Consider the following 27,824-nt stretch of genomic DNA (forward strand, 5'->3'; position numbering starts at 1 on the left):
GAAGGTGGAGGGAAGAGTAGGAAGGACTGTGTCTCATGGTTTGATGGCCAGCTCAGCCACAGTAGAATAGAATACCTGAGGTAGACTTCTAAGGTTTTTGACTACAGTTCTGGCTTCTGTACAGCTTCTCTGGACTCACCTAGGGGCTAGGAGAACATGCTGCCCTGAAGAGGACACAGGCCTAGCTGGTTTTACCACCTGCTGATTGCAGAGCCCTAAGGCCTTGAGCCAACAACACAGGTGGTAGTCAGGTAGTGGTTACAGTGGGCCTTGGGTGAGAACCAGGGCTGTGTTGGCTTCAAGTCTGACCCAGTGCAGTCCTAGTGGTAATGGCCATGGGTGCTTGTATCACCATACCCCTAATGCCAGATAGCTCAGGAGTGGGAGGGAGGGAGAGGAGGGAGGGGGAGAGGAAGAGAGGATGAGAGGGGAGAGGGAGAGAGGGGGGAGGGGAGAAGGATGAGGGAGGGGAGGAAAGGGGAGAAGGATGAGGGGAGGGAGGAGAGGGGAGGAGAGGGGAGGGAAGGAAACGGGGAGGAGAACGGGAGAGAGAAACAATTTCTGCTTGGTAATCTGGAGAATTCTTCTGGATCTTTCTCAAGATCACCAAGGTGGTATCTCTATGAGTCTACAAGACCCATAGCATTACTGGGCTTGTGGTGTCCACTAATGCAGATACAGCTTAGATCACAGCACCCAAGTACTTTTGAATACCATGAAAGTCCTCCCAAGAAGGACAGGTACAAACAAGCCCAGAATGCAAAGACTACAATAATACTAACTATTCAATGTCCAGATACTGATGAACATCAACAAGCATCAAAACCATCCAGGAAAACATGACGTCACCAAATGAACTAAACAAGACACCAGGGACCAGTTCTAGAGAAACGGAGATATGTGAACATCCAGATAGAGAATTCAAAATAGCTGTTTTGAGGAAATTCAAATTCAAAATAACACGGAGAAGAAATTCAGAACTCTATCATATAAACTTAACAAAGAAATTGAAATAAGAATCAAGCAGAAATTCTGGAGTTGAAAAATGCAATTGAAGAATATATCAGAGTTTCTAAATACCAGAACTGATCTAGCAGAAGAAACAGTGAGCTTGAAGACACACTATTTGAAAATACACAGTGAGGGGGAAAAAAAGATTTTAAAAATGAAGGACGGCTACAAGAGCTAGAAGACAGTTTTAAAAGAGCAAATGTGGGCTAGGTATGGTAGCTCACGGCTGTAATTCCAGCACTTTGGGAGGCCGAGGTGGGCGGATCACAAGGTCAAGAGATCGAGACCATCCTGGCCAACATGGTGAAACCCCATCTCTACTAAAAATACAAAAATTAGCTGGGTGTGGTGGTGCACACCTGTAGTCCCAGCTACTCAGGAGGCTGAGGCCAGAGAATCGCTGGAACCCGGGAGGTGAGCCAAGATCATCCACTACCCTCCAGCCTGGTGACAGAGTGAGACTCCATCTCAAAATAAATAAATAAATAATAAAAATAAATAAATAAAAGAGCAAATGTAAGAGCTACTGGCTTTGAAGAGGTAGAGAAAGAGACATGGATAGAAAGTTTCTTCGAGGGATAATAACAGAACTTCCCAAACCTAGAGAAAGATATCAATATTCAAGTACAAGAAGGTTATAGGACACCAAGAAGATTTAACCCAAAGAAGACTACCTGAAGACATTTAAGTATCAAACTCTCAAAGGTTCAGGACAAAGAAATAATCCTAAAAGCAACAGAAAAGAAACAACATACAATGGAGTTCCAATATGCCTGGCAGCAAACTTTTCAGTGAAAACCTTACAGTCCAGGAGACAGTGGCATAACTTATTTAAAGTGTTGAAGGAAAAAACTTTTACCCTAGGATAGTATATCTGGCAAAAATATCCTTCAAACATGAAGGAGAAATAAAGGCTTTCCCAGACAAACAAAAGTTGAGGGATTTCATCAACGCCAGATGTCCTAAAAGAAATGTTAAAGGAAGTACTTTAATCAGAAATGAAGAGATGCTAATGAGCAAGAAATCATCTGAAGGTACAAAACTCACTAGTAATACTAGATACACAGAAAAAACCCCACAATATTTAGCACTGTAAGTATAGTGTGTAAACTATCCTTAAATAGAAAGACTAAAAGAACCAATCAAAAATAAATATAACAATTTTTAAAGACACAGACAACATAAGATATAAATAAAAACAACAAAAAGTTAAAAAGTGAGGGGACAAAGTTAAACTGTAGAATTTTTATTAGTTTTTTTTGTTTGTTAGTAGTTAATTTTTTTATGCAAGCAGTGTTAAGTCATCAGATTAAAATAATGGGTTATATTATTTGCAAGCCTCATAACTTCAAATCAAAAAACATAAAACAGATACACAAAAAATAAAATAAATAAGTTATATCATACCACCAGAGAAAATCACCTTCACTAAAAGGAAGAGAGGACAGAAGGAAGAGACAGCCAGTATATCAAAGAGATATGTGCAATCCCATGTTTGTTGCAACACTATTCACAATAGCCAAGATTGAGAAGCAACCCAAGTGTCCATCAACAGATGAATGGATAAAGAAAATGTGCTACATACACACAATGGAGGACTATTTGGCCATATACAAGAATTGAGATCCTGTCATTTTCAACAACTTGTATGGAACTCGAGGTCATTATGTTAAATGAAATAAGCCAGGCACAGAAAGACAAACTTCACGTTCTTCCTTATTTGTGGGAGCCAAAAATTAAAACAATTCAACTCATGGAGACAGAGAGTTGAATGATGGTTACCGGACACTGGGAAGGGTTGTGGAGGGTAGAAGGAAGTGAGGATGGTTAATGGGTACAAAGAAATAGTTAGGAAGAATGTATAAGACCTAGTATTTGCTAGCACAACAAGGTGACTATAGTAAAAAGTAATTTAATTGTATATTTAAAAATAACTAAAAGGGTATAATAAATGCTTGAGGTGATGGATACCCCATGTACCCTGATATGATTATTACACATTGTATGCCTGTACCAAAATATCACATGTAGCCCATAAATATACACATCTGTGTACCCCCAAAAATAAAAATTAAATTAAAAGAAATAAAACCTCTCAGACAAAGAAAGTTGAAGGAATTTGTTGCCAGTAGATTTCTTTGTAAGAAATGTTAAAAAGAAGTTATTTAGAGAGAAGGAAAATGATTTAGGTCAGAAACTCAGATCTACATAAAGATAGGAAAAGCATCAAAAGAAGAATAAGTGAAGGTAGTGTGTGTGTGTGTGTGTGTGTGTGTGTGTGTATCATGAAATACTACTCAGCCATAAAAGGAATGAAATCATGTCTTTTGCAGAAACATGGTTGGAGCTGGAGGCCATTATCTTAAGTGAAATAACTCAGAAGCAGAAAGGCAAATGCCACATCTTCTCAAATATAAGTGGGAGCTAAATAATATGTATACATGGAAATGGAAAGTGATAAAATAGACATTGGAGACTTGGAAAGATGGGAGGGATGGAGGAGGAAAATCCCCAAACCTGAAATACCCATGATGCCTTGGGTGATATTGGGAAAACACTCTAACAGGGAGGGCAATGGCCAAAAAAGCTCCATAATAAAATGGAAGTGGCTTATACATGATCATGCTACCTGTGAATGCAAAGAGGAGGTACTCATGAGCAGAGAGTCTCATTCTCCCTAGGACTGATTCTGGAACTGCATGAGGAGTTGCTGCATTCTACTGTCACTGGGATAGTGCCCTACAAACAGTTCTCAACTGACTGACAAGGAGCTGCTTAATTTATGGTTGGCAGTTCCAAGGTGAAAAAACAATACTCTATTTGGAAAGCTACCATCTGATCAAAGAAGGTAAAAACAAATCACCTTAGCAGGCTGAACTACATGCTGTTTTCCCAGCAGTGAAGGAAGAATTGAACAGTGGTAAAAGCCCCTATGATTGAGTTTTGACTGACTCACTGGCAGTGGCCAATGACCTGGCCATATAGTCTTACAGAAGGGAAATGGAAAATTGGCCCATTAACAGGATGTCTATATGATGTATGGCTCTACGGAAAATCACTAGGAAAATTTGAGGGGTGGATTAATGTAGGACACGTTGATATCCATCAAAAGAATATCCTTCCAGATTTGGAAGGTGATTACAATCAACAAGTGGATATCCCTGTGTGCTCCCAAGGTGGCCCCCTGGGTCCATGAAATCAGTGGCCATTTGGAAACTCAGCAATACAGAGATAGGTTGAACCTACACGTATTCCTCTTGTACCCTCTGAAGCACAAAATGCCAATAACTGTTCTGTTTTCCAACAAAAGAGGCAGAGACTTAAGATGGCTATGTGGCAGATTCCTCAGGGGGAAAGCCCTGAAGACAGCTGGCAAGTCAGACTGATGCTGGTAGCCCCAGGGTATGAGTTTCATCAGCAATAGACAATAACTCTGAATTGGCCTTTGCTTACACAGTGGTTGATGAAAATGCTCAGAATGTAATAAAAGAACTGGAACAGAATATACTGCACCAATTTAGGCTGCTGAGTCACAGTTTGTCAGACCAAGAAACACTTTATAACCCATAATGTCCAACAATGGGCAGAGATATATCCTCCTTAGAATAATAGTTAGAAACAGAAGAGGAACAGGCAGTTGAAACATTGGTTGTCTAAAATGGGGGCAGACATAGGGACGAAGGACTGGCTTACATGCCTTCACAAGTTCATACTAAATATGGGGGGTGGGGCTAAGGAAGTGTCCCCACTAGATAGACTCCTCTGTTTTTCTGGTGAGTCTGAGGAAGAGGAGTTGGGGAAGGATGCTAGTATGACTGCAATTCTTCCCAAGGGGGTAGGACACTGGTATGATGACAATATTTCTTTTTTCTTTCTTTCCTTCTCATATCAGCTCAACTTTATGTTTCCTACCTGATGAAACATAAGCAAGACCATGGCTGCAACTACAAGTGTTGGAAACAGGGCTGATTCCTAAGCAAGAAACCTAACTATATTTTAAAATCTTTATGTCAGAATTCCTAAGGGCCTCATGTGGGCAGGATGTGTCTTTACCCTATCTAGCAAAAGTGGGGTTAAGAGTAAATGCAGCTGCATTGCTTAATGGTCAAGATAGTCCACTAATTCTGTATCTATACAACCCTACCTTATATAAATGGGAGTGGACTGAGGGGGAGGCATTTGCTAGATTAGTATTGCCTGTAATCTGGACCAGCACCTAGCGTTCTTTCAAATGTGGAAAAGTTTGGTTATAAATAGAAAAAAGGAGGAATAGTAGATGAGAGTAAGAAATGAACAAATGAGTTATGCAGTAAGGGAAATCCAATATTACATCAGTACCTCAAGAGTTTCAGGGCAAAAGATGATATTGTTTCTTAGCTCAATTATACCAGATCCTGAAAAGGTGAAGCCATACATTGTGGAGACCACTCCTGCTTTTGGAATCTGACCAAATAGAAGCCTGGAAACCTCAGTGGCTTTACCCTGGGAGACAATTTCATGATGTAATGATGTGATGAACTGGACAAATTTTTAATGACTGAATGGGACTTCAGTAATCTGCCAGTGTCTTTTAACCATTATGATCCTTTTGTTATATTTGGGATCTGTGGTCAAACACCAGGGATCTTTACACTGTGGTATAATTAGAAGTGTATTTAGTTTGAGGTTCCTGGCACAAGGGTCCTAAAAGCCTTAGGAGAAAAGAATGGGCCAAAGGCCTTAACAGAAACCTTACCAAAGAAGATATAGGATGACAAATACACATATAAAAAGATGCTCCAAATCATATGTCATCAGAAAAATTCAAAATAAAACAATGAGATACCACTGGATACCTATCAGAATGGCCAAAATCGCAAACACTGACAACTCCAAATGCTGGTGAGGACACGCAGCAACAGGACCCTTATTCATTGCTGGCAGGAAGGAATGCAAAAGGCACAGGAATTTGGAAGACAGTCTACCAGTTTCTCAGAAACCAAACATACATAGTCTTACCATATGACCTAGCAATCATCCTCCTTGGTTATTAATATTTGCCAAAGAAGCTAAAAATGCCACACAAAAACCTGCACATGAATGTTTACAGAAACTTCATTCACAACTCCAAAACTTGGAAGAAATCAAGATGCCCTTCAATAGGTGAATGAATAAATAAAATGTGATATATTCATACAATACAATATCATTCAGTGCTATCAAGACACAAAAATACATGGAGAAACCTTAAATGCATATTACTAAGTGAAAGAAGCCAATGTGAAAAGGCTATATATTGTATGATTCCAACTGCACGACATTCTGGAAAAGACAAAACTATGGAAACAGTACAGAGGGATGAATAGGTGGAGCATAGAGAATTTTTAGGGCAGTAAAAATACTCCATATGATATTGATATTGTAATGATATATACATGTCATTATACCTTTGTCTAAACCCATAGAATGTACAACATCAAGAGTGAATCCTAATATAAATTATGGACATCAGGTGATTATGTATGTCAATTTAGCTTCATCAATTGTAATAATTGTACCACTCTGGTTGGGGATGGAGGAGGCTATGCATGTGGTGGGGAGAGGGGATATATGGGAAACTCTGTACCTCCCTGTTAGCTTTTCTGTGAACCTAAAACTTAGCTAAAAAATGAAATATTAAACTTAAAAAATAAAGTGAGGTAAAAACTAACCAGAGGAAAACAGCTTATTTTGCTTTAACAAAGGAATGAACGTCGAAGTATTGGGAGGAAGTTTACAGTAAGAAGGGTAGAACATACTGTAAGACTGGCCTTATCAGGAGGGGTCTAACATAAATAAAGACTGTGGTCAGGAAAAGTAGCTGATTTTTCAGCTATAAATCTTAGAAGTCTAGTTTATATAAAGTAACTTCTTACAGTAAATTTTACTTATATGAATCTCAGCTGAGCTAAAGTTGATTTCTTCACTATTTAATTCAGTGACTCCATATCAAATAATCTAGGAAGGGTCCAGTAATAAAAATATACAGTACAAATAAGAGTGAAGACATACAAAGGAATGTATAATCTATTTAAGAGGAAAAACTGCTTTTAAAAAATTTAGCATATGAGTTGTCAGTACTTAGGTAGATACTGCTCATCTATAACCACAGGAATTTTGGAACAGAAAGGACCTTTAAAAATTATCCAGTCCAGCTTTTAAAATTTTACAGATGAGGAAAATAAAGCTTCGAGAAGTTAAATAAGTTGCCATTGCCTATGGTAAACCAAAAGTTATTGAAATAGCTGAACCTATAATTCAATTCTCTTGAGTCCTCTCATTGAATTCAGCACTTAATTTTTTTTACAAGTTAGTCTAATCTACTTGTTAAATCAGGTTCTAACTTCTACATGAAAAGGTTGCTAGAGGATGTTTTCTATTACTACATTTACTTGAAAACAATGAAGGTATGTTTTAAAAAGTGTTGTGTAATTTCTCATTAATTCAAACAGGATTCCCCCCCTTATTCTGTTCCTCAACTGGTTTTAATGTGTGTGGTTTGACTGTATGCCACAATTATGAGGAATATGAAGCACCTTTAAGTCCAGTGCTGAAGATATTATAAATAACTAATATTCAGCCACTTAAATAAATTGAGTGGCAATTGTGAGTCAGATACTGCTCTAGGTTTCGGTGATACGAACACAAATACAAATATAGTCCTAGCTCTCAAGGCACTCTTACAATCTAGTAGCTATCATGGTTTAGTCTTTTTTTTAAAAAAGCTTCTTATTGTTGAAAACTTCAAAGATGTCCAAATGTTAACAGACAAGCATAATGAATCCCCATATACCTATCACACAGCTTCAATAATTATTAACTCATCAATCTTATCTCCTTGATACCTCCACCCACTTCTTCCTCTCCAATATTATTTTGAAGCAAATTCCAGATATCACATTATTTCAACCATACATATTTCAAGATGTGTCTGTAAGAGATAAGCAATCGTTTCAAAAAAAAAAACCACACTACAATTATCATGTCTAAAAGTTAATTTCTTAATGCCAGTAAATATTTGGTCATTATTCAAAATTCCAATTGCTTCATCTTTTGTTTTGTTTGAGTTCCCTTCTAATGGATTTATGAAGTCTATAAAGGAAACGCAAAATGCAATTGGATAAAATTTGCATTATGAAAAAGACAGTTATAAGTCATCTGTCCTATGTTATCTCAGTCAAAGATATTTCCAAAAGAATTTATCTGAAAAAATATATTACCTCCAGTTGCAAAAGTGAAGTAGAGAGAACTATTACAGAGTTCCTGTACAAGCAGAGAATGCAGATGGCTGATACTTCTCTGAAAGTTATCCCTAATCAACACCCTGAGCAGAGTTTTCTCTCAAATAATCAGGAGGTAGTGAGTTTTGTGAATGAAAAATTAGTGACCAAAGTCTTCAACGAATTGTTCAGTTTTATCAATTGTTAAGTTTTAATATCTTATGCCAAGAAATGCACAGAAATATATTTGGTCTTATGCACGGCAATATATTTGAATACTCCCTGCTGACCTGATACAGAATCATAACCAACAAGCCATCCAGGTTATATGTTCTGTGGGAAAGTAAGAGATATGTCTGTATTTGAGTTATCTGTTAAGAAAGGGGCAAGAGATACAATATCATAATTCTACCACAGATAACATTATTGAGGGCTTATTAATTTCCTGACACTCTAAATGTTTTACATGTATTAACTTATACTCTGGTTTCTCTGCAGATCACATAAGTCTTTCGCCTTTTAGAAGTTTTAACTAATTGAGTCATCACAGCAACCCAAAGATGTAAGTTCTATTATTTTTCCTACTTTACAGATGGGGAAACTGAAGCTCAGAAAAGTTAAGAAATTTGCCCAAGGTTACACATCTAAGAAGTAGCAGAGCCAGGATATGAACCCAGGAAGACTGACCCCAAAGAGTCTGTTGATCTTACACACTACACTAAGTATCTCTTAATATACAGTTTATATTGTAAGTTACTATAATTTGTCTAATGGCAAATACATTATTTTTGTTGAAATAACTCACTTATCTTCAGATTCCGGCATTTCAGCAATTTTTGGAAAAACAAGATGAATCAAACATCTGTATGATAAAGTAATATAGAAAGTGATTCTTAGGTTAGGAAGAAACGTGTGAATGAATATATACCAAATTATTAACCTTGATTACTCTGGGAGGGAGAAGAGAGGGTAAAGGGGGGATTAATCTTATTTTATGTATATGTATTTTATTGTTTTAAAGGTTGCAATGAAAACATTCCAATTTTATAATTTTGAAAGAGGAATTTAATAAAATAATTTTAAAACAAAAGTGTTGCTTATAACAAATTCTTTTTTTTTTTTTTTTGAGACAGAGTCTTGCTCTTTCATCAGGCGCCAGACTGGAGTGCAGTGGCATGATCTCGGCTCACTGCAACCTCCGCCTCCCGGCTTCAAGCAATTCTCCTGTCTCAGCCTCCCGAGTAGCTGGGACAACAGGTGCGTGCCACCACGCCCAGCTAATTTTTGTATTTTAGTAGACACAGGGTTTCACCATGTTGGCCAGGATGGTCTCAGTCTCTTAACCTTGTGATCCGCCCACCTCTGCCTCCCAAAGTGCTGGGATTATAGGCGTGAGCCACCGCGCCTGGCCATAACAAATTCTTAAATGGTTCCACAGTTTCTATCATTGCTCAAAAACACCTGCTAGAACATCAAGTATGGTAAATCAGTCTTTATATATATGGTCTTTTTTTGTAAAGAAACTGGAACTGTCCTTTGGGACTCAAACTAAGATCACTATTCTTTGAAGGGATCTAGCAGCGTAATGACAAGTGGACAAAACAAGGTAGCTGGTAAAGTTTTAAAACCTAAAAAGCTTTAAAAAATACTGTCTGTCCTGAATGATTTTTAAATATTTACCTTACTGAAGGCATGCAAGTATCTCAAGACTCCTCTGACTCTTATTTATGTGACTCCATTTCCCTTTGGAAATGTGGCCTCAAGTGTGATTGACTAACAGAAGAACCACTCTAGAGTCCTGCTGGTTTCTCAATTCTCACAGTGGCATTTTCTCAGTCATACCATTAAATATTTATCAAATCCCAACCTCACTCTCCTCTGCCTCACTTTTTTATGTAAAAGTTCTCTTGATCTCTTGATCTCAATAGCACTATTTTGGCAGAGTTTATCGACCAAGAGCAGAGGAAATCCTTTCTCTTCCACAGGATGTAGGTTACTTACTTTGTAGCTGTAAGAACTTGTTCTTGGTCTTCTGAACGTTGAGCCAAATATTCCAAAGCTTTTTCTGCCACAATTTGTTGTCCATTCTAAAAAGAACAAATATGTTAAATTATATCTCAGAGTGATACTGCAAAATGTTATGTATATTCCTGTTTATTAAAGATAAGAAAAATATCCAAACATGTTCATTTTGTATTCTCAAAAAAGCTACTGCAAGATGGCAAAATGAAGATATAACTCACTGACAAAAACGGAACACATTTGTATTAGCCCCAGAAACCCATTCAAACACTCAAAGCCTTGCCAATACTACCCTTAATCCACTAGGACTAATCTTATTGTGCTCTTTAGTTTCCATTTATTGGCAGTAAACAAAAGACCCCCAGATTGTCAGGTCTTTGCCAGCACTCTATTCCCAAAAGTCTCCATATATCTCCTCTTCTGTCCTATTTTTCTATCTCTCCCAAACTCCTCTAACCCTTCCACTATGCTCTCTGAAACTCAGTCCACTCAGCAAAATCTCCACTACCAGTTGCAACCTCTTCCCTCAACTTAGGTCCCTCCACATTCTTGCTCTAATGGATATCTAGGCTTCTGCCAAGGATGCTGCTTCTACTGAAGCCCTCTTAAGAGTGGTAGCTGTTTTTGCTCTCACTAGCTTTCCCTTAGGCCTAGAGATGGAGTAGGTGTCTTTCTTGCTCTTCATTGCCATTTAAAAATTATTCTCCCATTCTATTCCCTAAAATCCCCAATTTTGAATTTCGTATAACCAGACTATATCACCCACTACCCTTCATTGTTGCTGTGGCCTACTAGCTCCCAGGCCACGTCTTTTCATTTTTTTGGTGACTTACCTATTGCTCAGTTATTTTTTCCCCAAAATCTGCCCGTCTTAATTTTTGGCATTTTCTTTCTCTCACTCTCTCTTTTTTTTTTTTTTTTTTTTTTTTTTTAAAGACAGTCTTGCTTTTGTCACCCAGGCTAGAGTGCAATGGTGCAATTTCAGCTCATTGCAATCTCTGCCTCCTGGGTTCAAGCAATTCTCCTGCCTCAATCTCCAGAGTAGCTGGGATTACAGGTGCCCACCACTATGGCAAGCTAGTTTTTGTATTTTTAGTAGAGAGGTAGTTTCACCATGTTGGCCATGCTGGTCTCGAACTCCTGACCTCAGGTGATCTGCCTGCCTCAGCCTCCGAAAGTGCTGGGATTACAGGCGTGAGCCACATGCCTGGCAAATTTTCAGCATTTTCAATATATTGGTAGAGGATCCTCCCAATATTCTAGTCTCTGAGTTTCTGAAATTTTACTCTAACAATTACCTTAGCCATTCACTTCCACAGTCATTCACTAGACTGTCATTACTAACAATTGCAACCCTTTCATACTCTCAGTCAGGACTAGGACTAGGGTGGGACAGGGAGGTGAGTGAAGCACCTAGGGTGCAAAATTTAAGGAGGCTCTCAGTGTTGTACAAGTACCAACCATAGAATAGGCTTCTCCTTAAGTATTGTGCCCTAGGCGTCTCACTCCCTTCCCCTAGTTCTCCATCCTAGCTCTTACTTTCACATATTCTACTTTCTGTCTACCACCTCTTACCTTTCCAACTTGATCCCTCTATTATCCTGATTCCAGCAATCCTTCTACTGCAGAAAGACCCCAACCCACTGATGCTACCAGTTTTTCACTGTCCCTCATCCCTTTGAGGTTCTACTGCATACCCAGTTTAAATTCCATGGGGACTAATTATAACCACTCTCTTATTTTTTGATTTTCCTGCCCTTCTTTTGCTTTATTGTATTCATCTGGCAAAACCCCAAGTCTGATTAAGTTTGATTAAGTCCAACTTTCTATTGCTTTTGGTGCTTGCATCGATTCAGATGAATGTGGCCAGAAAAAAAAAAATACATACAACCACTTGTTTTGTTTTAAAACATCATCAAATGGCCTTAATTCTACTGGCAAGCATATCAGTTCTGTAGTCATTCATTTTCTTACTTTCCTGTATGAATAGTTAACACTTTATCCCTTCTTCTCAACTGCCTAATACCTCCTCTCCTGAGCTCATCATTTGAGACTAAGAATGGGTGGGAGAAAAGAGGAACTAGCAAAGGAGAAAGAAAAAGTGACGTGTGAGGTAGGATGAAAATAAGGATAATGTGGTGTCCTGGAAGCCAACTGTGTTTCAAGGAGGAAAGGGTGATAAACTGCACTGAATGTTGCTGGTAGGTCAAATACAATCAGGACTGAGAATCAATCACTGCAATTTACAATACTGAGGTCATTGGTGACCTTGACAAAAGCAGTTTTGTTAGAGTGGTAGGGCAAAAGCCTGATTAGAGTAAGCTCAAGAGAGAATTGGAGACAGTAAATATAGACAACCCTTTAGGAGTTTAACTACAAAAGGAAGAAGAGAAACTGGGGAGTAGTTGGTGAGAGAAGGAAGGTCAAGAGGTTTTTATTTGTTTCATATGGGATAAATGAGCATGTTCATATATGAATGGAAATAAACCAGTAAGAATAAAAAGTTGACAAAATGAGTGAGAAAAAGGCAAGAGGTGATAGAAACAAGTATGTAAGTTTAGAGACTGGCGTTAGGAAGGAAGATGATAGCTCATATATGGTAGCAGTTGAGAAGGCAGACTATGTGGTGTGATTCCTAGTGTGTGAGTAGAGGTGATAGTAGGAATCTGTGTAAGTTCTCTTTCTGACTGCTTCAGTTTTCAGAACCTAAAATATCAACATTACCTCTTGGGAGGTGGGGGAATGAATTCTGTAAAGGGTAGCTTATTTTGAAAGAAGAGAAAGCAGTGTTTTACCTGCTTAATATCCCACTCTCACTACCCTTGTCTCGACTCTCATTATTTTAAAACTGAATTATTATCACAGCCTCCCATTCAGTCCTACATACAAATTCTCCCCATTCATTTCCCCATGCACAACCCAAATTATTTTCCTAAAGCACTACTTTTGCATAAATTATCACCGATATTTTCTTATTGCTTAGAGAATAAAATGTATATATAATCTTGTCGCAGCTATTTCTTCTACTTTATTTTATACTCCTCCCTTATAGCATCATCATAATAATAAAAGTCATGGCCGGTGCACTGGCTCACACCTGTAATTCCAACACTTTGGGAGGCTGAGACGGGCAGATCACTTGAGGCCAGGAGTTCCAGACCAGCCTGGTGAATATGGTGAAACCTAATCTCTACTAAAAATACAAAAATACAAAAATTAGCCAGGCGTGGTGGCACACATCTGCAATCCCAGCTACTTGGGAGGCTGAAGCACAAGAATTGCTTGAACCTGGGAGGCAGAGGTTACAGTGAGCCGAAATTACAACACTGCACTAAGCCTGGGTGACAGAGTGAGACTTTGTCTCAAAAAAAAAAAAAAAAAAAAAAGAGAGAGAGAGAGAAAAGAAAAAAAGTCACTATTACATTAAGCAAAATATCTGGAATGGTGGAAACATAAGCCCTCCATGACTTTAACCAAATGCTGTGTCTCTCAAACCAATCACATTCCTTTCTTGCTTATACCATCCCTTCCTTTAAAAAAACGTTCCTAATTATATAAATGCTACCCTTTCCAAAGCCAAACTTAAGGTTTCCTTCTACTGTAGAGACTTCCCAAATAAATTCCAGTTCTCATTCTCTCTCTTCTTACTCTGAATTTCAGTAATTTTTAACATATATATTAGTTATTTTGTCTTTATTCTATATACTTACATAGAATTCTATATTCTATAGCCTTATTTTCCTAATGCATGGCTTGCCTATTCAAATTGACTTGTGAGACCCTGGAGGAACATATTTCTAGCATCTAGCCCAATATATTGCCCAAAGTAGTTGCTAAATACAGTTTGAATTATATATGTTTTAATGTCAATGAGTAGGGTAATAGAACTCCTGAAGGAAGAAAACTATTTGGCAGATGCAGATATAGGCTGTATTTGTGCAGAATGGGGGAAAAGATGAAAGAAAGGAAACACAAAGGCAATTATCTTTTTAAAGGAAGGTTTATAAATTTACATTTGATGTAGAAAGCTGAAGAGAGCTAGTGGAAGAATTATGGAACTATAGTTCTGATCAGGAAGATGGGTTTCCTATTTAAAGTAGTTTAAAAAAGGAGATAAACATAATAGTTTATAAGTCACATTTTCAGCCACCTTAATCAATTTTTATAACAGTCCTGGAGATAGGTATTATCTTTATTTTGCAAAGGATGAAATTAAGATTTGAAGAAGTACCTATTAAATGGCAGAGCCAGTATTCAAATCTAGTCTAAGAGCTCCACAGGTGCTACTATGCTTTTCCTAATTCATTATATTAATAAAATCAGAATTCTGTAACAAACAGGGATATAAGTATTTATTACTTCTAAATTATTACTATTTTGTGGTTGGGAACTGAAAGGATCCACAGAAATTTAAACCATTTTGTTCAAATTGATGAGAAAGATAAGTTTCCATATAGATAGCTATTTATTGCCATGGTATGGCATTTTGAACTTGGAGTTTCTTTTAAAAATTAATATTTTGCTATGTTTATGTTGTTTTGAGCACAACTCTGTTATCTCACTCACTGTTTCATTTACTTTAGTCTGTTACTATAATGAAATGAGAAGAAATAAAGCAGTTCTGCAACCAAGTTTGACATAAAAATATGAGGCAAAGCAAACAGTAAAGGTCTCTTCTCTGTCTAACTAATAATGATTCTATTAATTGTCTTTCAAAAAGGAAAAGGGGTAAAAATCTACTAGATGAATACATATGAATTACCTCTAGAGCAAACTGGGCAGCTAAACTTAGAAGCATGATAGATGAACCTCTCTCTGCAATTACATCATTATCTTCTGATTCTTCATCTGTTAATACATACTCTAAAGTAATTATTGCCTGCAAAGCTGAAAAACAAGGAAACAATTCAAAAATGAAATACTCTAATCAAACAAATGACATTATCTATGGTTAATTATGCCACAATGAGTTTGGAACTTATTTTAAAAACATTAATATCTTTAAAATATTAGTTAGTATTCATAAAGCAATGTGAGTTGCTAAACTGTAAAAGAGGATTTGAATACCAGAAAAATACCTAACTGAGCAACTGCACTTCTGTGAATTCATCTTATGGATATATTTGCAAAAGTAAAGAAATATATACAAGGATGTTCATCTGGCATTGTTTATAAGAGTAAAATATGAAATCAGTCTAAATTCCATCATAATGAATGGGCTAAACATACTTTGGTATACCCATAAAATGAAATATAATACAGAATAAAATAAAAAATTGAGTAGCTGTGTGTTATATTCTACTATATGTCTTAAAGGTGGAATGTGACAAGTTAAATAGGTGCACTATAGAGTTTAAGCAACAAATAAATATATTTCTAGCGAATAAGCAAAAAGGGAGATAAATATAATCATAAAAATTCAATTAATTCAAAAGAAAGCAGAAAAAAAGGAAAAATAACAAATGGGACAAACAGAAGATAGTTAACAAGATGCTAAATTTAAATCTAACCATATCAATAACTATGTTAAATATAAATGACCAATTAAAAGGCAGAGATAGTAAGACTGAAAACAAAACAAAGCACAACTTTTAAATATATGCCACCTACAGAAAATACACTTTTTTTTTGAGATGGAGTCTTGCTCTTGTCACCTAGGCTGGAGAGCAGTGGTACGATCTCGGCTCGCTGCAACCTCCACCTCCTGGGTTCAAGTGATTCTCCAGCCTCAGCCTCCTGAGTAGCTGGGATTACAGGAACCTGTCACCATGCCCAGCTAATTTTTGTATTTTTAGTAGAGATGGGGTTTCCCCATGTTGGCCAGGCTGGTCTTGAACTCCTGACCACAAGTGATCCGCCTGCCTTGGCCTCCCAAAGTGCTGGGATTACAGGCGTGAGCCTCCACGCCTGGCCAAGAAATACACTTTAAATATAAAAACAAAATTGATTGAAATAAGAGGATGGGATAATATACACTAAAGTGAAGGTAATCAAAAGAAAGCTGAAGTGGCTATATTAATATGAGATAAAGTGAGTTTCAGAGCAAAGAATATATTGGCAATAAAAAGTTATTTCAAGGCAATAAAGGAATCAGTTTATCATGAGAACATAACTCTAAATGCTTATGCACCCAATAAAATTTCAAAATATAAGAAGCAAAAGCTGGTAGAATTGCAAGGAGAAATGAAAAAATCCACGATTATAGTTAAAGATTTCAATATCCTCTCTCAGTAACTGATAGAACAAATAGAAAATCAGCAAGGATACAGCACACTTAACACTAAATCAACTTGATGTGACTAACATCAATGCATTCAACCCAACATCAGCAAAATGTACATTCCTCTCAAGTGCACATGAAATATTTACCAAGAAAAACAATATTCTGGACCCTAGAACAAGTCTTAATATATTTAAAAGAATTAAAGTCATACAAAGTATGATCTTTGACTACAATGAAATGAAATTAAAAATCGACAAAAGAATGTTCTCTGGAAAATCTGCAAATATTTGGAAAATAAGTAACATACATCTAAATAATCCACAAGTTTAAAAAAGAATCAAAAGTTAAATTGGAAAGTATTTTGAACTGTATTAAAATGAAAACATGACATTTCAAAAATTGCATATTGTCATTAAAGCAGTAATTAGATGATAATTTGTAGCATTAACTGTCCACATAGACCAGAATTAAGGTCTTAATGACCTGTGTTCAACCTTGTAAATAGGAAAAAGGAGAGCAAATGGAACTCAAAGAAAGCAGAAGAATGGATATGATAAAGATCAGAATGTAAATAAATTAAATAGAAATCAGATAAAAACAATAGAGGCCAAGGTAGGAGGATCGTTTGAGCCTAGGAATTTGAGACTAGCCTGGGCAACATAGTGAGACCCTGTCTCTACAAAAAATTTTTTAAATGAGCTAGGTGGGGCCAGGAGCGGTGGCTCATGCTTGTAATTCCAGCACTTTGGGAGACCGAGATAGGTGGATCATGTAGTCAGGAGATCGAGGCCATCTGGCTAACATGGTGAAACCCCGTCTCTATTAAAAATACAAAAAAATTAGCCAGGCATGGTGGCACTCTCCTGAAGTCCCAGCTACTCAGGAGACTGAGGCAGGAGAATTGCTTGAACGCAGGAAGCAGAGGTTGCAGTGAGCTGAGATCGTGCCGCTAAACCCCAGCGGGGAAAAAAAAAAAACCCTCGTCAAAAAAAAAAAAAAAAAAAAAAAAAAAGGGAGCTAGGTGTAGTGGCATGCACCTGTGGTCCCGGCTACTCGGGAGGATGAGGCAGGAGGATAAACTGAGCCTGAGAGGCCAAGGCTGTAGTGAGCTGTATTTGTTTTTTTTTTTTTTTTTTTTTTTTTTTTTGAGACTATCTAAAAAGCAAACAAACAAACAAATAAACAAACAAAAAATGACAGAGAAAAAAGTCAGTAAAACCAAAAGCTGGGTTCTTTGAGAAGATCAATAAAACTGACCTCTACATTGACTGATCCTCTAGTTACACTGACCAGGAAGAAAAATAGAGAAGACATAAATTACAAATATCAGGAATAAGAAAGGTCACACCACTGTAAGTTTTACAGATGTTAAAGGGATGATATAGGTGATATAATGAACAACTTTAGGCCGACAATTTCAACAACTTAGATGAAACAAATTTTTGAAAGACACAAACCACCAAAGCTAAATTAATAAATGATACATAACTTGAATAGCCCCATATCTATTAAATACATTTAATTTATAAATAAAAACCTTTCCACAAAGAAAACTCCGGTCCCAGATGGCTTCACTGGTGAAATTTACCAAAAACATTTAAGAAAGAAATAATATCAATTCAACACAAACTCTTCCAGAAAACTGAAGGGGAGAATTTACTTCCCAATTCATCCTATGAGGTCAGTATTACTCTGATAGGCAAAACCAGAAACATTACAGGAATATAAGACTACAGATGAATTTCACTTATGAACATAGATACACATATTCTAAACAAACCGTCAGCAAATCAAATCATATAAAAAGGAGTGTACATCATGATCAAATGGGGCTTGTTCCAGAAATACAGCACTGGTTTAACATTTGAAAATCAATTAATATAACTGACCATATTAGCAAAGTTTTTAAAAATTGATCATTTCAACAGATGCAGAAAACCATATGACCAAATTCAACATCCATTCCTTCCCCCCACCGCCCACCAAAACAAACAAACAAAACTCTGAAGAAACAAGAAATAGAATGGAACTCCCTCAACCTGATAAGGGATACCTGTGAAAAATCTACAGCTAACATACTTACTGGTGAAACACTGAATGCTTTCCCCCTAAAATCAGGAAAAAGATGAGGGCATCCACTCTCATCAATTTCATTCAACATTTTACTGGAGAATCTAACAGGAGCAACAAAGCAAGAAAAAAAAAGTAAACTGCACCCAGATTGAAAGAGAAGTGAAACTATCTTTATCCACAGGCAGCATGATTGTCTATTTAGAAAATCTGATGGGGCTGGTCTGGTAGCTCACGCCTGTAATCCCAGCACTTTGGGAGGCCAAAGTGGGAGGACTGCTTGAGGCCAGCAGTTCAAGGCCAGCCTGGCCAACGTGGTGAAACCCCATTTCTGCTAAAAATACAAAAATTAGCCGGATGTGGTGGTGCATGCCTGTAATCCCAGTTTCTTTGGAGGCTCAGGCATGAGAATCACTTGAACCCAGGAGGTGGAGGTTGCAGTGAGCCGAGATAGCACCACTGCACTCCAGCCTGGGTGACAGAACAAGACTCTGTCTCAAAAAACAAACAAAACAAAAAGAAAATCCAATGGAATCTAGAAGGAAGGTACTGCAACTAATAAGTGAGCTTACCAAACTTGTAGGATATAAGATCAATATATGAGAAATCATTTGCATTTCCATACATCAGCAATAAGCAATCAGAAACTGAAAAAATTTTAAATGCCACTTAAAACAGCATAAAATATAGTATACTTAGGGATAAATCTGACAAAAGATGTGCAAGGCAGGTACAATGAAAAGTAGAAAACATTGCTGAGAGAAATTAAAGACCTAAATAAATGGAGGTAAGTTGTTCATGGTTTGGAAGACTCAGCAATGTTGTTAGGATGTCAGTTATCCCCAAGCCGGTCTACAGATTCAATGTAATCTCAATCAAAATTCATTTATGCGAGACTTAAAATACTGATTCTAAAATTCATATGGATATACAACAGCCTTGGAATAGCCAAAACAATTAGAAAGAGAACAAAGTGGGAGGATTCACACTACATGACTTCAAATTTATTACATGGCTACATTAATAAAGACCATATGGGAATAGTGCAAGGGTGGATGAATAGAAGAATGGAATTGAATAGAGTCCAGAAAGAGATCCACACATATATGACAACTAATTTCTGATAAAGGTACAAAGGCAATTCAATCAAGAAAGAATAGTTTGTTAAACAGATGATGCTGGAACAATTGGATAGCTCTGTGCAAAAAAATAATAATAATAAACTTCAATCTATACCTTGAATCAAATATAAAAATTAACTAAAAGTGGTCATAGACATAAATGTAAAACTAAAAGTGTAAAATTTCTTGAAGAAAACATGAGATGTTTTCTGTCACCTTGCACTAGGCAAAGATTTCTTAAATACAATGCCAAAGGCACAATCCATAAAAGAAGAAAAATAAATAGGACTATGTCAAAATTTAAAACTTCTGTTCATGAAGGATCGTGTTAATAAAAAGAAAAAATTTCCAAACTACGTGTCTGATAAAGAACTTGTGTTCACTGAACAGCAACAAGATGGTGAAATAGGACTTTCCAATGCTCATTCCTCGCAAGAACATCAATTTGAACAACTATCCACACATGGAAAGATCTCCACAAGAGCTAAGAAAACTAGGTGAAAGATTTCAGCACCTGGCTGTGGCACAGAAATAAGAAAAGATGCATTGAAGAGTGTAGAAACAACAGCTTTTTAATATCCATGTCACCTCTCCCCCAACCCTAGGCCATATGGCATGAAGACATAACCTCCACTTAGGGGAAGAAGAGGAAACTGAGTACTGGAATTTACCTCAGACCACAACAATGGGTTGGAGGCAGTAAAACTCATCACTGGGCAGGCCCTCATGGCCCCAGACTCCAGGTCATATCCTGCAGACCCAGGCTCCAGACCTGCCCAAAGGACTTGGTCTCGGGACTCCCACATCACCAGGCTAACCCCAGCGGACCCAGGCTCCAGATTGGCCCTAGTGCTGGACCGGACCCATTAGCCCCAGGCTTTGGGCCTGTCCCAGTGCCATAGCAGTCCTAATAGACTCAGGCTTTAGACCCAGTCTCCATCCCTAGGACCAGGCTGACATCAGTGGTTCCAGGCACCAGATTGCTGCCAGTATGAAGCCAGCTCTCATAGCCCCAGGCCTCAGGTTTGCCCCAGCACTAGGCTAGCCCACAGCCCTAGTCATCAGGGCAGCACCCATGGACCCAGCCTCTAGGCTGGTCCCTGTAGATATAGGATCGAGGCCCACTCAGTGCCAGGCCAGCCCCTGCATTCCCAGGATCCAGGCACACCCCAGGTTTTTAGACTACCTCAGAGCTAGGTCGGCCTACACAGCCCCAGGCTTCAGGCCTGCCCCAATACCAGGTCTGTACCCCTGGCCTTAGGTACGAGGCTGGCATCTATGAACACAGCCTTCACAACTGCTTATGTCACTCCACACTTTAGTGGGGCCAGGCTCCAAGTCTGCTCTAGCAGACCAAGACTCCAAGCCAATTCAAATAGACCCTAGGGATGGGCTGGCCCCCATGGATCAAGGCTTCAGGACTTCCCCTATGCAACCAGGTTCCAGGACAGCTCCCGCAGCTTCAGGACCCAGGTCAGACCTCACAGACCTAGCCTCGGGGCTAGCACCCACACACCCCATCCTCCAGGCTGGGCCCCACATACCCAGGCCCCAGGGCAGATCCCCACAGCCCCACAGTCTAGGCCAGCCAGTGTGACTCCAAATAGCAATTTAGTACCCACAATCCCAGGCTTCAGGCCAGTCCTTATGGCCCTGAGGCTCCACATCTGCTCCAACACTAGGCCAGCTCCAGGCTCTAGGACCACCCCAGTAGACCTGGGTGCCAGGCTAGCCCCCATGGACTGAGGCTCTAAAATCACCCCTACAAACCCAGGTTCCAGTCTAGCACCCATTGACCCAGGACTGAGGCCTGCCCTCATGGACTCAGGCTTGAGGCCCACCTCAGTGCCAGGCCAACCCCTATAGACTCAGGCACCAGGCTTATCCCAGGGGACCCAGGCAAAAGACCCATCCCAGCATGTGGCTGGCTCTTGTAGATTCAGGCTCAAGGCCCACTTTAGAGTTTGGTCAGCCAATGTGGACCTAAACTTCAGGCCAGCCCCATTGGATACAGGCTCCAGGCCCAATCCTGCAGACCCAATCAAGAAGTCCACCTCAGTGGACCCAGGTTCCAGATCCAACCCCATAGATCCTAAGCATCCAGGCCCACCCAGTTGCTAATCTAGGAACAAGGCCAGGCTGCCAAAGGACTCTAGGAGCCAGCCCACATGTGAACCATGCAAATCAGCCTGCCTGTAGTTCCTTGATAGGCTAATAAAGTACCTTCCCAGACTAAAGAGCTGCTGCACAGCAGAAGAAACCATCATTAAAGTGAACAAACAACCTATAAAATTGGAGAACATTTTTATAATCTATCCATCTGACAAAGGCCTAATGTCCAGCATCTACAAGGAACTTAAGCAAATTTTTTGAAAACCCACTAAAAAGTGTGCAAAGGACATGAACAGACACTTCTCAAAAGAAAACATACATGTGGCCAAAAATATGAAAAAAAGCTCAACATCACTGATCATTAGGGAAATGCAAATCAAAACCACAATGAGATACCATCTCACACCAGTTAGAATGGCTATTACTAAAAAGTCAAAAAACAACAGATGCTGGCAAGGTTGTATGTGGAGAAAAAGGAATGCTTTGACATTGTTGTTGGGAATGTAAATTAGTAGTTCAACCATTATGGAAGATAGTATGGGGATTCCTCAAAGACCTACAGGCAGAAACACCATTTGACTCAGCAATTCCATTATGGGGTATATACACAAAGGAATATAAATCATGCTATTATAAAGATAATGCACACATATGTTCATTGTAGTACTATTCACCATAGCAAAGACACAAAATCAATTTATGCCTATTAATGATAGACTGAATAAAGAAAATATGGTACATAAATACCATGGAATACTATGCAGCCATAAAAAGGAACAAGACCATGTCCTTTGCAGGGACATAGATGGAGCTGGAAGCTATTATCCTCAGTAAACTAATGCAGAAACAGAAAACCAAATACCACATGTTCTCACTTATAAGTGGAAGCTGAATGATGAGAACACATAGACACATGGGGGTTAACAATACACACTGGGGCCTGCCAGAGGATAGAGATTGAGAGGAGGGAGAGCATCAGGAAGAACAGCTAGTGGATGTTGGACTTAACACCTAGGTGATGGGATGATTTGTACAGCAAACCACCACGACACATGTTTACCTATGTAACAAACTTGCACATTCTGAACATGTACCCTTGAACTTACAGGCTGGAAATTAAAAAAAAATAATAAAATTAAAAGAAGATCCTCCTCCTCAAAAAAAAAAAAAAAAAAAAAAGCATAGAGACTTATGGGACAGCAAAGAAAGGGCAAATATCTGAATTATAGGAGTTCAAAAAGGAGATGAGAGATATGAAGGGCTGAAAAACACATTTCAATAAATAGCAATAGAAAACTTTCCAAACCTGGAGAAAGACAGAAATCTACAGGTACAGGAAGGTTATAGGTCTCCAATAAGATACAATCCAAACAAAACAACACCAAGACATATTATAATCAAACTGTCAAAAATCAACATAAAAGAGAGGATCCTGAAAGTAGCAATAGAAAAGCAGCATATAACATATAAAGGAGTTCCAATAAGGCTAGCAATGCTCTTCACAGCAGAAACATAGGTCACGAGACAGTGGGAAGATATATTCAAAGTGCTGAAGAGAAAAAAACCCTGCCAGTTAATAGTTTACCCAGTAAACCTATCCTTCAGAAATGAAGGAGAGATAAAGACTTTATCAGGCAAACTAAAGCTGAGAGAGTTCATTGCCACCCAGGCTTGTCTTACTAGAAACTAACTTCTTTTTTTTTTTTTTTTTTTTAAAGATAAAATCACTAGGCATGGTGGCTGACACCTGTAATCCCAGCACTTTTGGAGGCTGAGACGGGCAAATCACTTGAGGCCAGAATTTTGAGACCAGCCTAGTCAATGTGGTGAAACCCCATCTCCACTAAAAATACAAAAATTATCCAGGTGTGGCGGCATATGCCTGTAGTCCCAGCTACGCAGGAGGCTGAGACAGGAGAACTGCTTGAACCTAGTGGGGAAGAGGTAGCAGTGAGTGGAGATGGCACACTGCACTCCAGCCTGGGGATAGAGCAAGACTGTCTCAAAAAAGAAAAAAAAAAAAAGATAAACAAAATTGATAAACTTGTATCTAGACTAAGAAAAAAAAAAAAGTAAGACTCAAATAAAACCAGAAATGAAAGAGAAGACATTACAATTTATACCACAGAAAGATAAAAAATCATGAGGCTACTATGAACAATTATACACCAAGAAACTGGATAATCTAGAAGAAATAGATAAATTCCTAGACATATAAAACCCAGACTGAATCATAACAAAATAAAAATTGTGAACAGGTAATGAATAAGGAGATTAAATAAACAATAAAAAATCTTCCACCTATGAAAAGGTCAGGATCTGATGGTGTCACTGTTCCTACCAAACATTTAAAGAAGAATTAATAAAAATCCTCAAATTCTTCCAAAAAACAAAAAGCATTTCACAAAATTCAACATCATTTCATGATTTTAAAACATTCAACAAATTAGGTATATAAGGAATGTGCCTTAAAATAATAAAGGCCTTATACGACCAACAGACAAATAACATCATACTCAATGGTGAAAAGTTGAGCACTTTTCCTCTAAAATAAGAAAGAAGACGTGGATGTCCACCCTCACTACTTCTGTTAAACATACTACTGGAAGTCCTAGCCAGAGTAATTAGGCATGAGAAAGAAATACAAGGCATCTAAGTTGGAAAGGAAGAAGTTAAATTGTCTGTTTGTAAGTAACATGATCTTATATATAGAAAACCTTCCAGATGCAATGAAGAAAAAAAAAACAAACTTAGAACCAGTAAGTGAATTCAATTAAGCAGCAAGATACAAACTCAACATATACAAAGTAGTGGCATTTCTACATACTAACAAACTATCTGAAAAAAATATCAAGAACATGATTCCATTTACAATAGCTACAAAAATACTTGGGAGCAAATTTAATGTTGAAGTGAAAGACATGTACACTAAAAACTATAGAACACTGATGAAAGAAAGTGAAGAAAATACAAAGAAGTGGAAAGATATCCCATGTTCACGGATTGGGAAAATATTGTTGGATGTCCATACTACCCAAGGCAATCTACAGATTGAATGCAATCTCTATCAAAATTCCAATGAAATTTTTCACAGAAATTAAGAAAAAAACTAAAGTTTCCATGGGAGCAAAAAGACCCTGATTAGCTAAAGCAATCCTCAGCAAAAATAACAAAGCTGAAGGCACCATATTACCTGAAGTCAAAATAAACTACAAAGCTATACTAATCAAAACAGCATGGTATTGGCAGGAAAATAGGCACATAGGCCATTAAAAGGAAATAGAGAGCCTAGAAATAAATCCACACATTTACAATAAACTGGTTTTCAATAAAGATATTAAGAACACACAATAAGAAAAGGACAGAATCTTCAACAAATAGTGTCAGTGAAACTGGATACCTGCATGCAGAAGAAAAAAAGTTGACTCTTATCTAACAATACATATATATAAATATAAATCTATTCAAGATAGATTAAAAAATTAAACCTAAGACATAAAACTGTAAAACTACTAGAAGAAAACATATGGGGAAATATCCATGACATTGGTAAACACAAAATTAGACAAATGGGATTACATCAAACTAAAAATCTTCTACAGAGCAAAAGAAATCATCAACAGAGTGAAGAGGCAATGTATGGAATGGGAAAATATATTTACAAACCAGGCATTTGAGAAGGGGTTAAAATTCAAAATATATAAGAAACTCAAACAATGCAATAGCAAGGAAACAAATAACCTGATTTTAAAATGGGCAAATGAATGGAATAGACATTTCTCAAAAGGAGATGAACAAGTGGTCCACAAGCATATGAAAAAATGTCTAACATCACTAATCATTAGAGAAATGCAAATTAAAACCACAATGAAAACATCATCCCATATCTGCTAGGATACCTATTATTAAAAAGACAAATGATAACAAGTGTTGGCAAGGATGTGGAGAATAGGGAACCCTTCTACATATTACATTCCCATAGGTGGGAATGTAAATTACTATGGCCATCATGGAAAGCAATCTGGAGGTTCCTCAAAAAAAATTAAAATAGGATCCAAGATGGCTGTTTAGGAACAGCTCAGGATTGCAGCTCCCAGTGAAAGTGCAGAGGGTGAGTGGACGCTGCATTTTTATTGCCCACAGACTAGGAAATTCCCGGGCGGAGGAGCTCGACGGTCGCAGGCGCGGCTGTTTCGGCTAGCACGGCTGTGCTGGCCGGCGCCGCTGCTTTGCCCCGTGCGGCTGCTTTGTCGGCGCCCCAGCCGCATTTCTCCGTACAAAATACAATGGTCCGGGGGCCCTTTTGGCTGGCGATTGGAGCCACGGGAAGTCACCCATTCGCCAGATCAACAAGGGGACTGAACACAGAACCAGGACAGTAGATTCCAGGGAAAAAAAAAAAAAAAAAAAAAGCCACAAACCTCAGTGCTGCTGTTTAAGCCAGCGCAGTGAGTGGCCGCAGGGGAAAACAAACAGACCCCAGTGCCTCTTCAACAAGTGACTGGAACACCAACTTAAAAGAGAAGCTGAGGCAGGGAGCCAGGCGATCAGGCTCGGCTGGTCCCACCCCCACAAAAGAACAGCAACCAGAAACTCTGGATTGAGACTTTCACAGCAAGCGCAGCTGAACCCGGAACGGTCCAGCTCTGTGGGGGAGGGGCGTCCGCCATTACTGAGGCAGCCCGCCATGACCGAGGTAGTCGGCCAATACTGAGGCAGCCTGCCGTTGCCGAGGCAACCCGCCATTGCTGAGACAGCCCGCCATTGCCAAGGCAACCCGCCATTGCTGAGGGAGCCCGCCGTTGCCAAGGCAACCCACCACAGCAGAGAGACTCCGCCTCAACAGAGGCAGGCCACCATCACAAAAGCAGTTCTAACTACACTGATATAAACAGGACTGCAGGGAAGTTCACTCGGCAGCTGGGCGGAGCCCACAGCAGCTCAGCAAAGCCTCTATAGGCCGACAGTGACTAGGCTGCCTCCTTGCTGGGCTGGGAAGCTCTGAAGGAAAAAAAAAAAGAAGGCGGCAGCATGACGGAAACTCATAAATAAAGCCCTAAATCCCTGGGACAGAGCACCTGGGAACAAAAAGCAGTTTATGAGTTCTGCTGTAGCAGACCTAAAAGTACCTGCCCAGCAGCTCTGAATGAACAACAACAGAGCTCACAGCTCACCATTTGAGCTCCTATAAAGGAGAGACCATCTCCTCAAGCAGCTCCCTCACCCCTATATATCCAAAGAGACACCTCATAAAGGAGAGATCAGATTGACACTAGGCGGGTATCCTTCTGGGACAAAGATAGCAGAAGAAGAAAACTGGTAACAACCCTTACTGTTGAGCAGCTGCTGCAGGTGATCCCCAGGCAAGCAGGGCCTGGAGTGAACCTCAGCAGACCTACAGCAGAGGGGCCAGACTGACAGAAGGAAAACCAAAACACAGAAACAACCTCATGATCAACAAACAGAATGTCAATCTGAAAGATTTGAGACCCAATCTGAAAGCCAGCAACTACAAAGTCGACAGGTGGATAAATCCTTAAAGATGGGAAGAAACCAGCACAAAAAGGATGAAAACACCCAAAACCAGAACACCTCTCCTCCTACAAGGGATCACAACTCCTCACCAGCAAGGGAACAAGGTTGGATGGAGAACGAGTGTGATGAAATGACAGAATCAGACTTCAGAAGGTGGGTAGTAAGAAATCTCTGTGAACTTAAAGAACATGTTCTAACCAAATGCAAAGAAACTAAGAACCTTGAAAAAAGATTTGACGAAATGCTAACGAGAATGGACAACATAGAAAGGAATATAAGTGAATTGATGGAGCTGAAAAACGCAACACGAGAACTTCGTGAAGCATGCACAAGTATCAACAGCCGAATTGACCAAGCAGAAGAAAGGATATCAGAGGTCGAAGATCAACTCAATGAAATAAAACGGGAAGGCAAGACTGGAGAAAAACGGGTAAAAAGGAATGAACAAAGTCTCCAAGAAATGTGGGACTATGTGAAAAGACCTAATCTACG

General features: G+C 38.7%; 1 protein-coding gene across 1 annotated transcript in view; it reads right to left on the reverse strand.

The window, feature by feature from the left end:
* TEX11 (testis expressed 11) overlaps positions 1–27,824 on the reverse strand; it is a 325,387-nt gene that overhangs the window by 81,798 nt on the left and 215,765 nt on the right. Inside the window, exons 18-20 of the mRNA XM_032255765.1 lie at positions 15,034–15,158; positions 10,251–10,336; positions 9,055–9,111 (exon numbers count right to left, since the gene is read on the reverse strand). Coding sequence (XP_032111656.1) covers positions 9,055–9,111; positions 10,251–10,336; positions 15,034–15,158 — 268 coding nt within the window. The remainder of the gene's footprint in view (positions 1–9,054; positions 9,112–10,250; positions 10,337–15,033; positions 15,159–27,824) is intronic.

Source organism: Sapajus apella, unplaced genomic scaffold (assembly GCF_009761245.1).
Source record: "Sapajus apella isolate SASKATOON/1434 unplaced genomic scaffold, GSC_monkey_1.0 scaffold91, whole genome shotgun sequence".
NCBI lineage: Eukaryota > Metazoa > Chordata > Mammalia > Primates > Cebidae > Sapajus > Sapajus apella.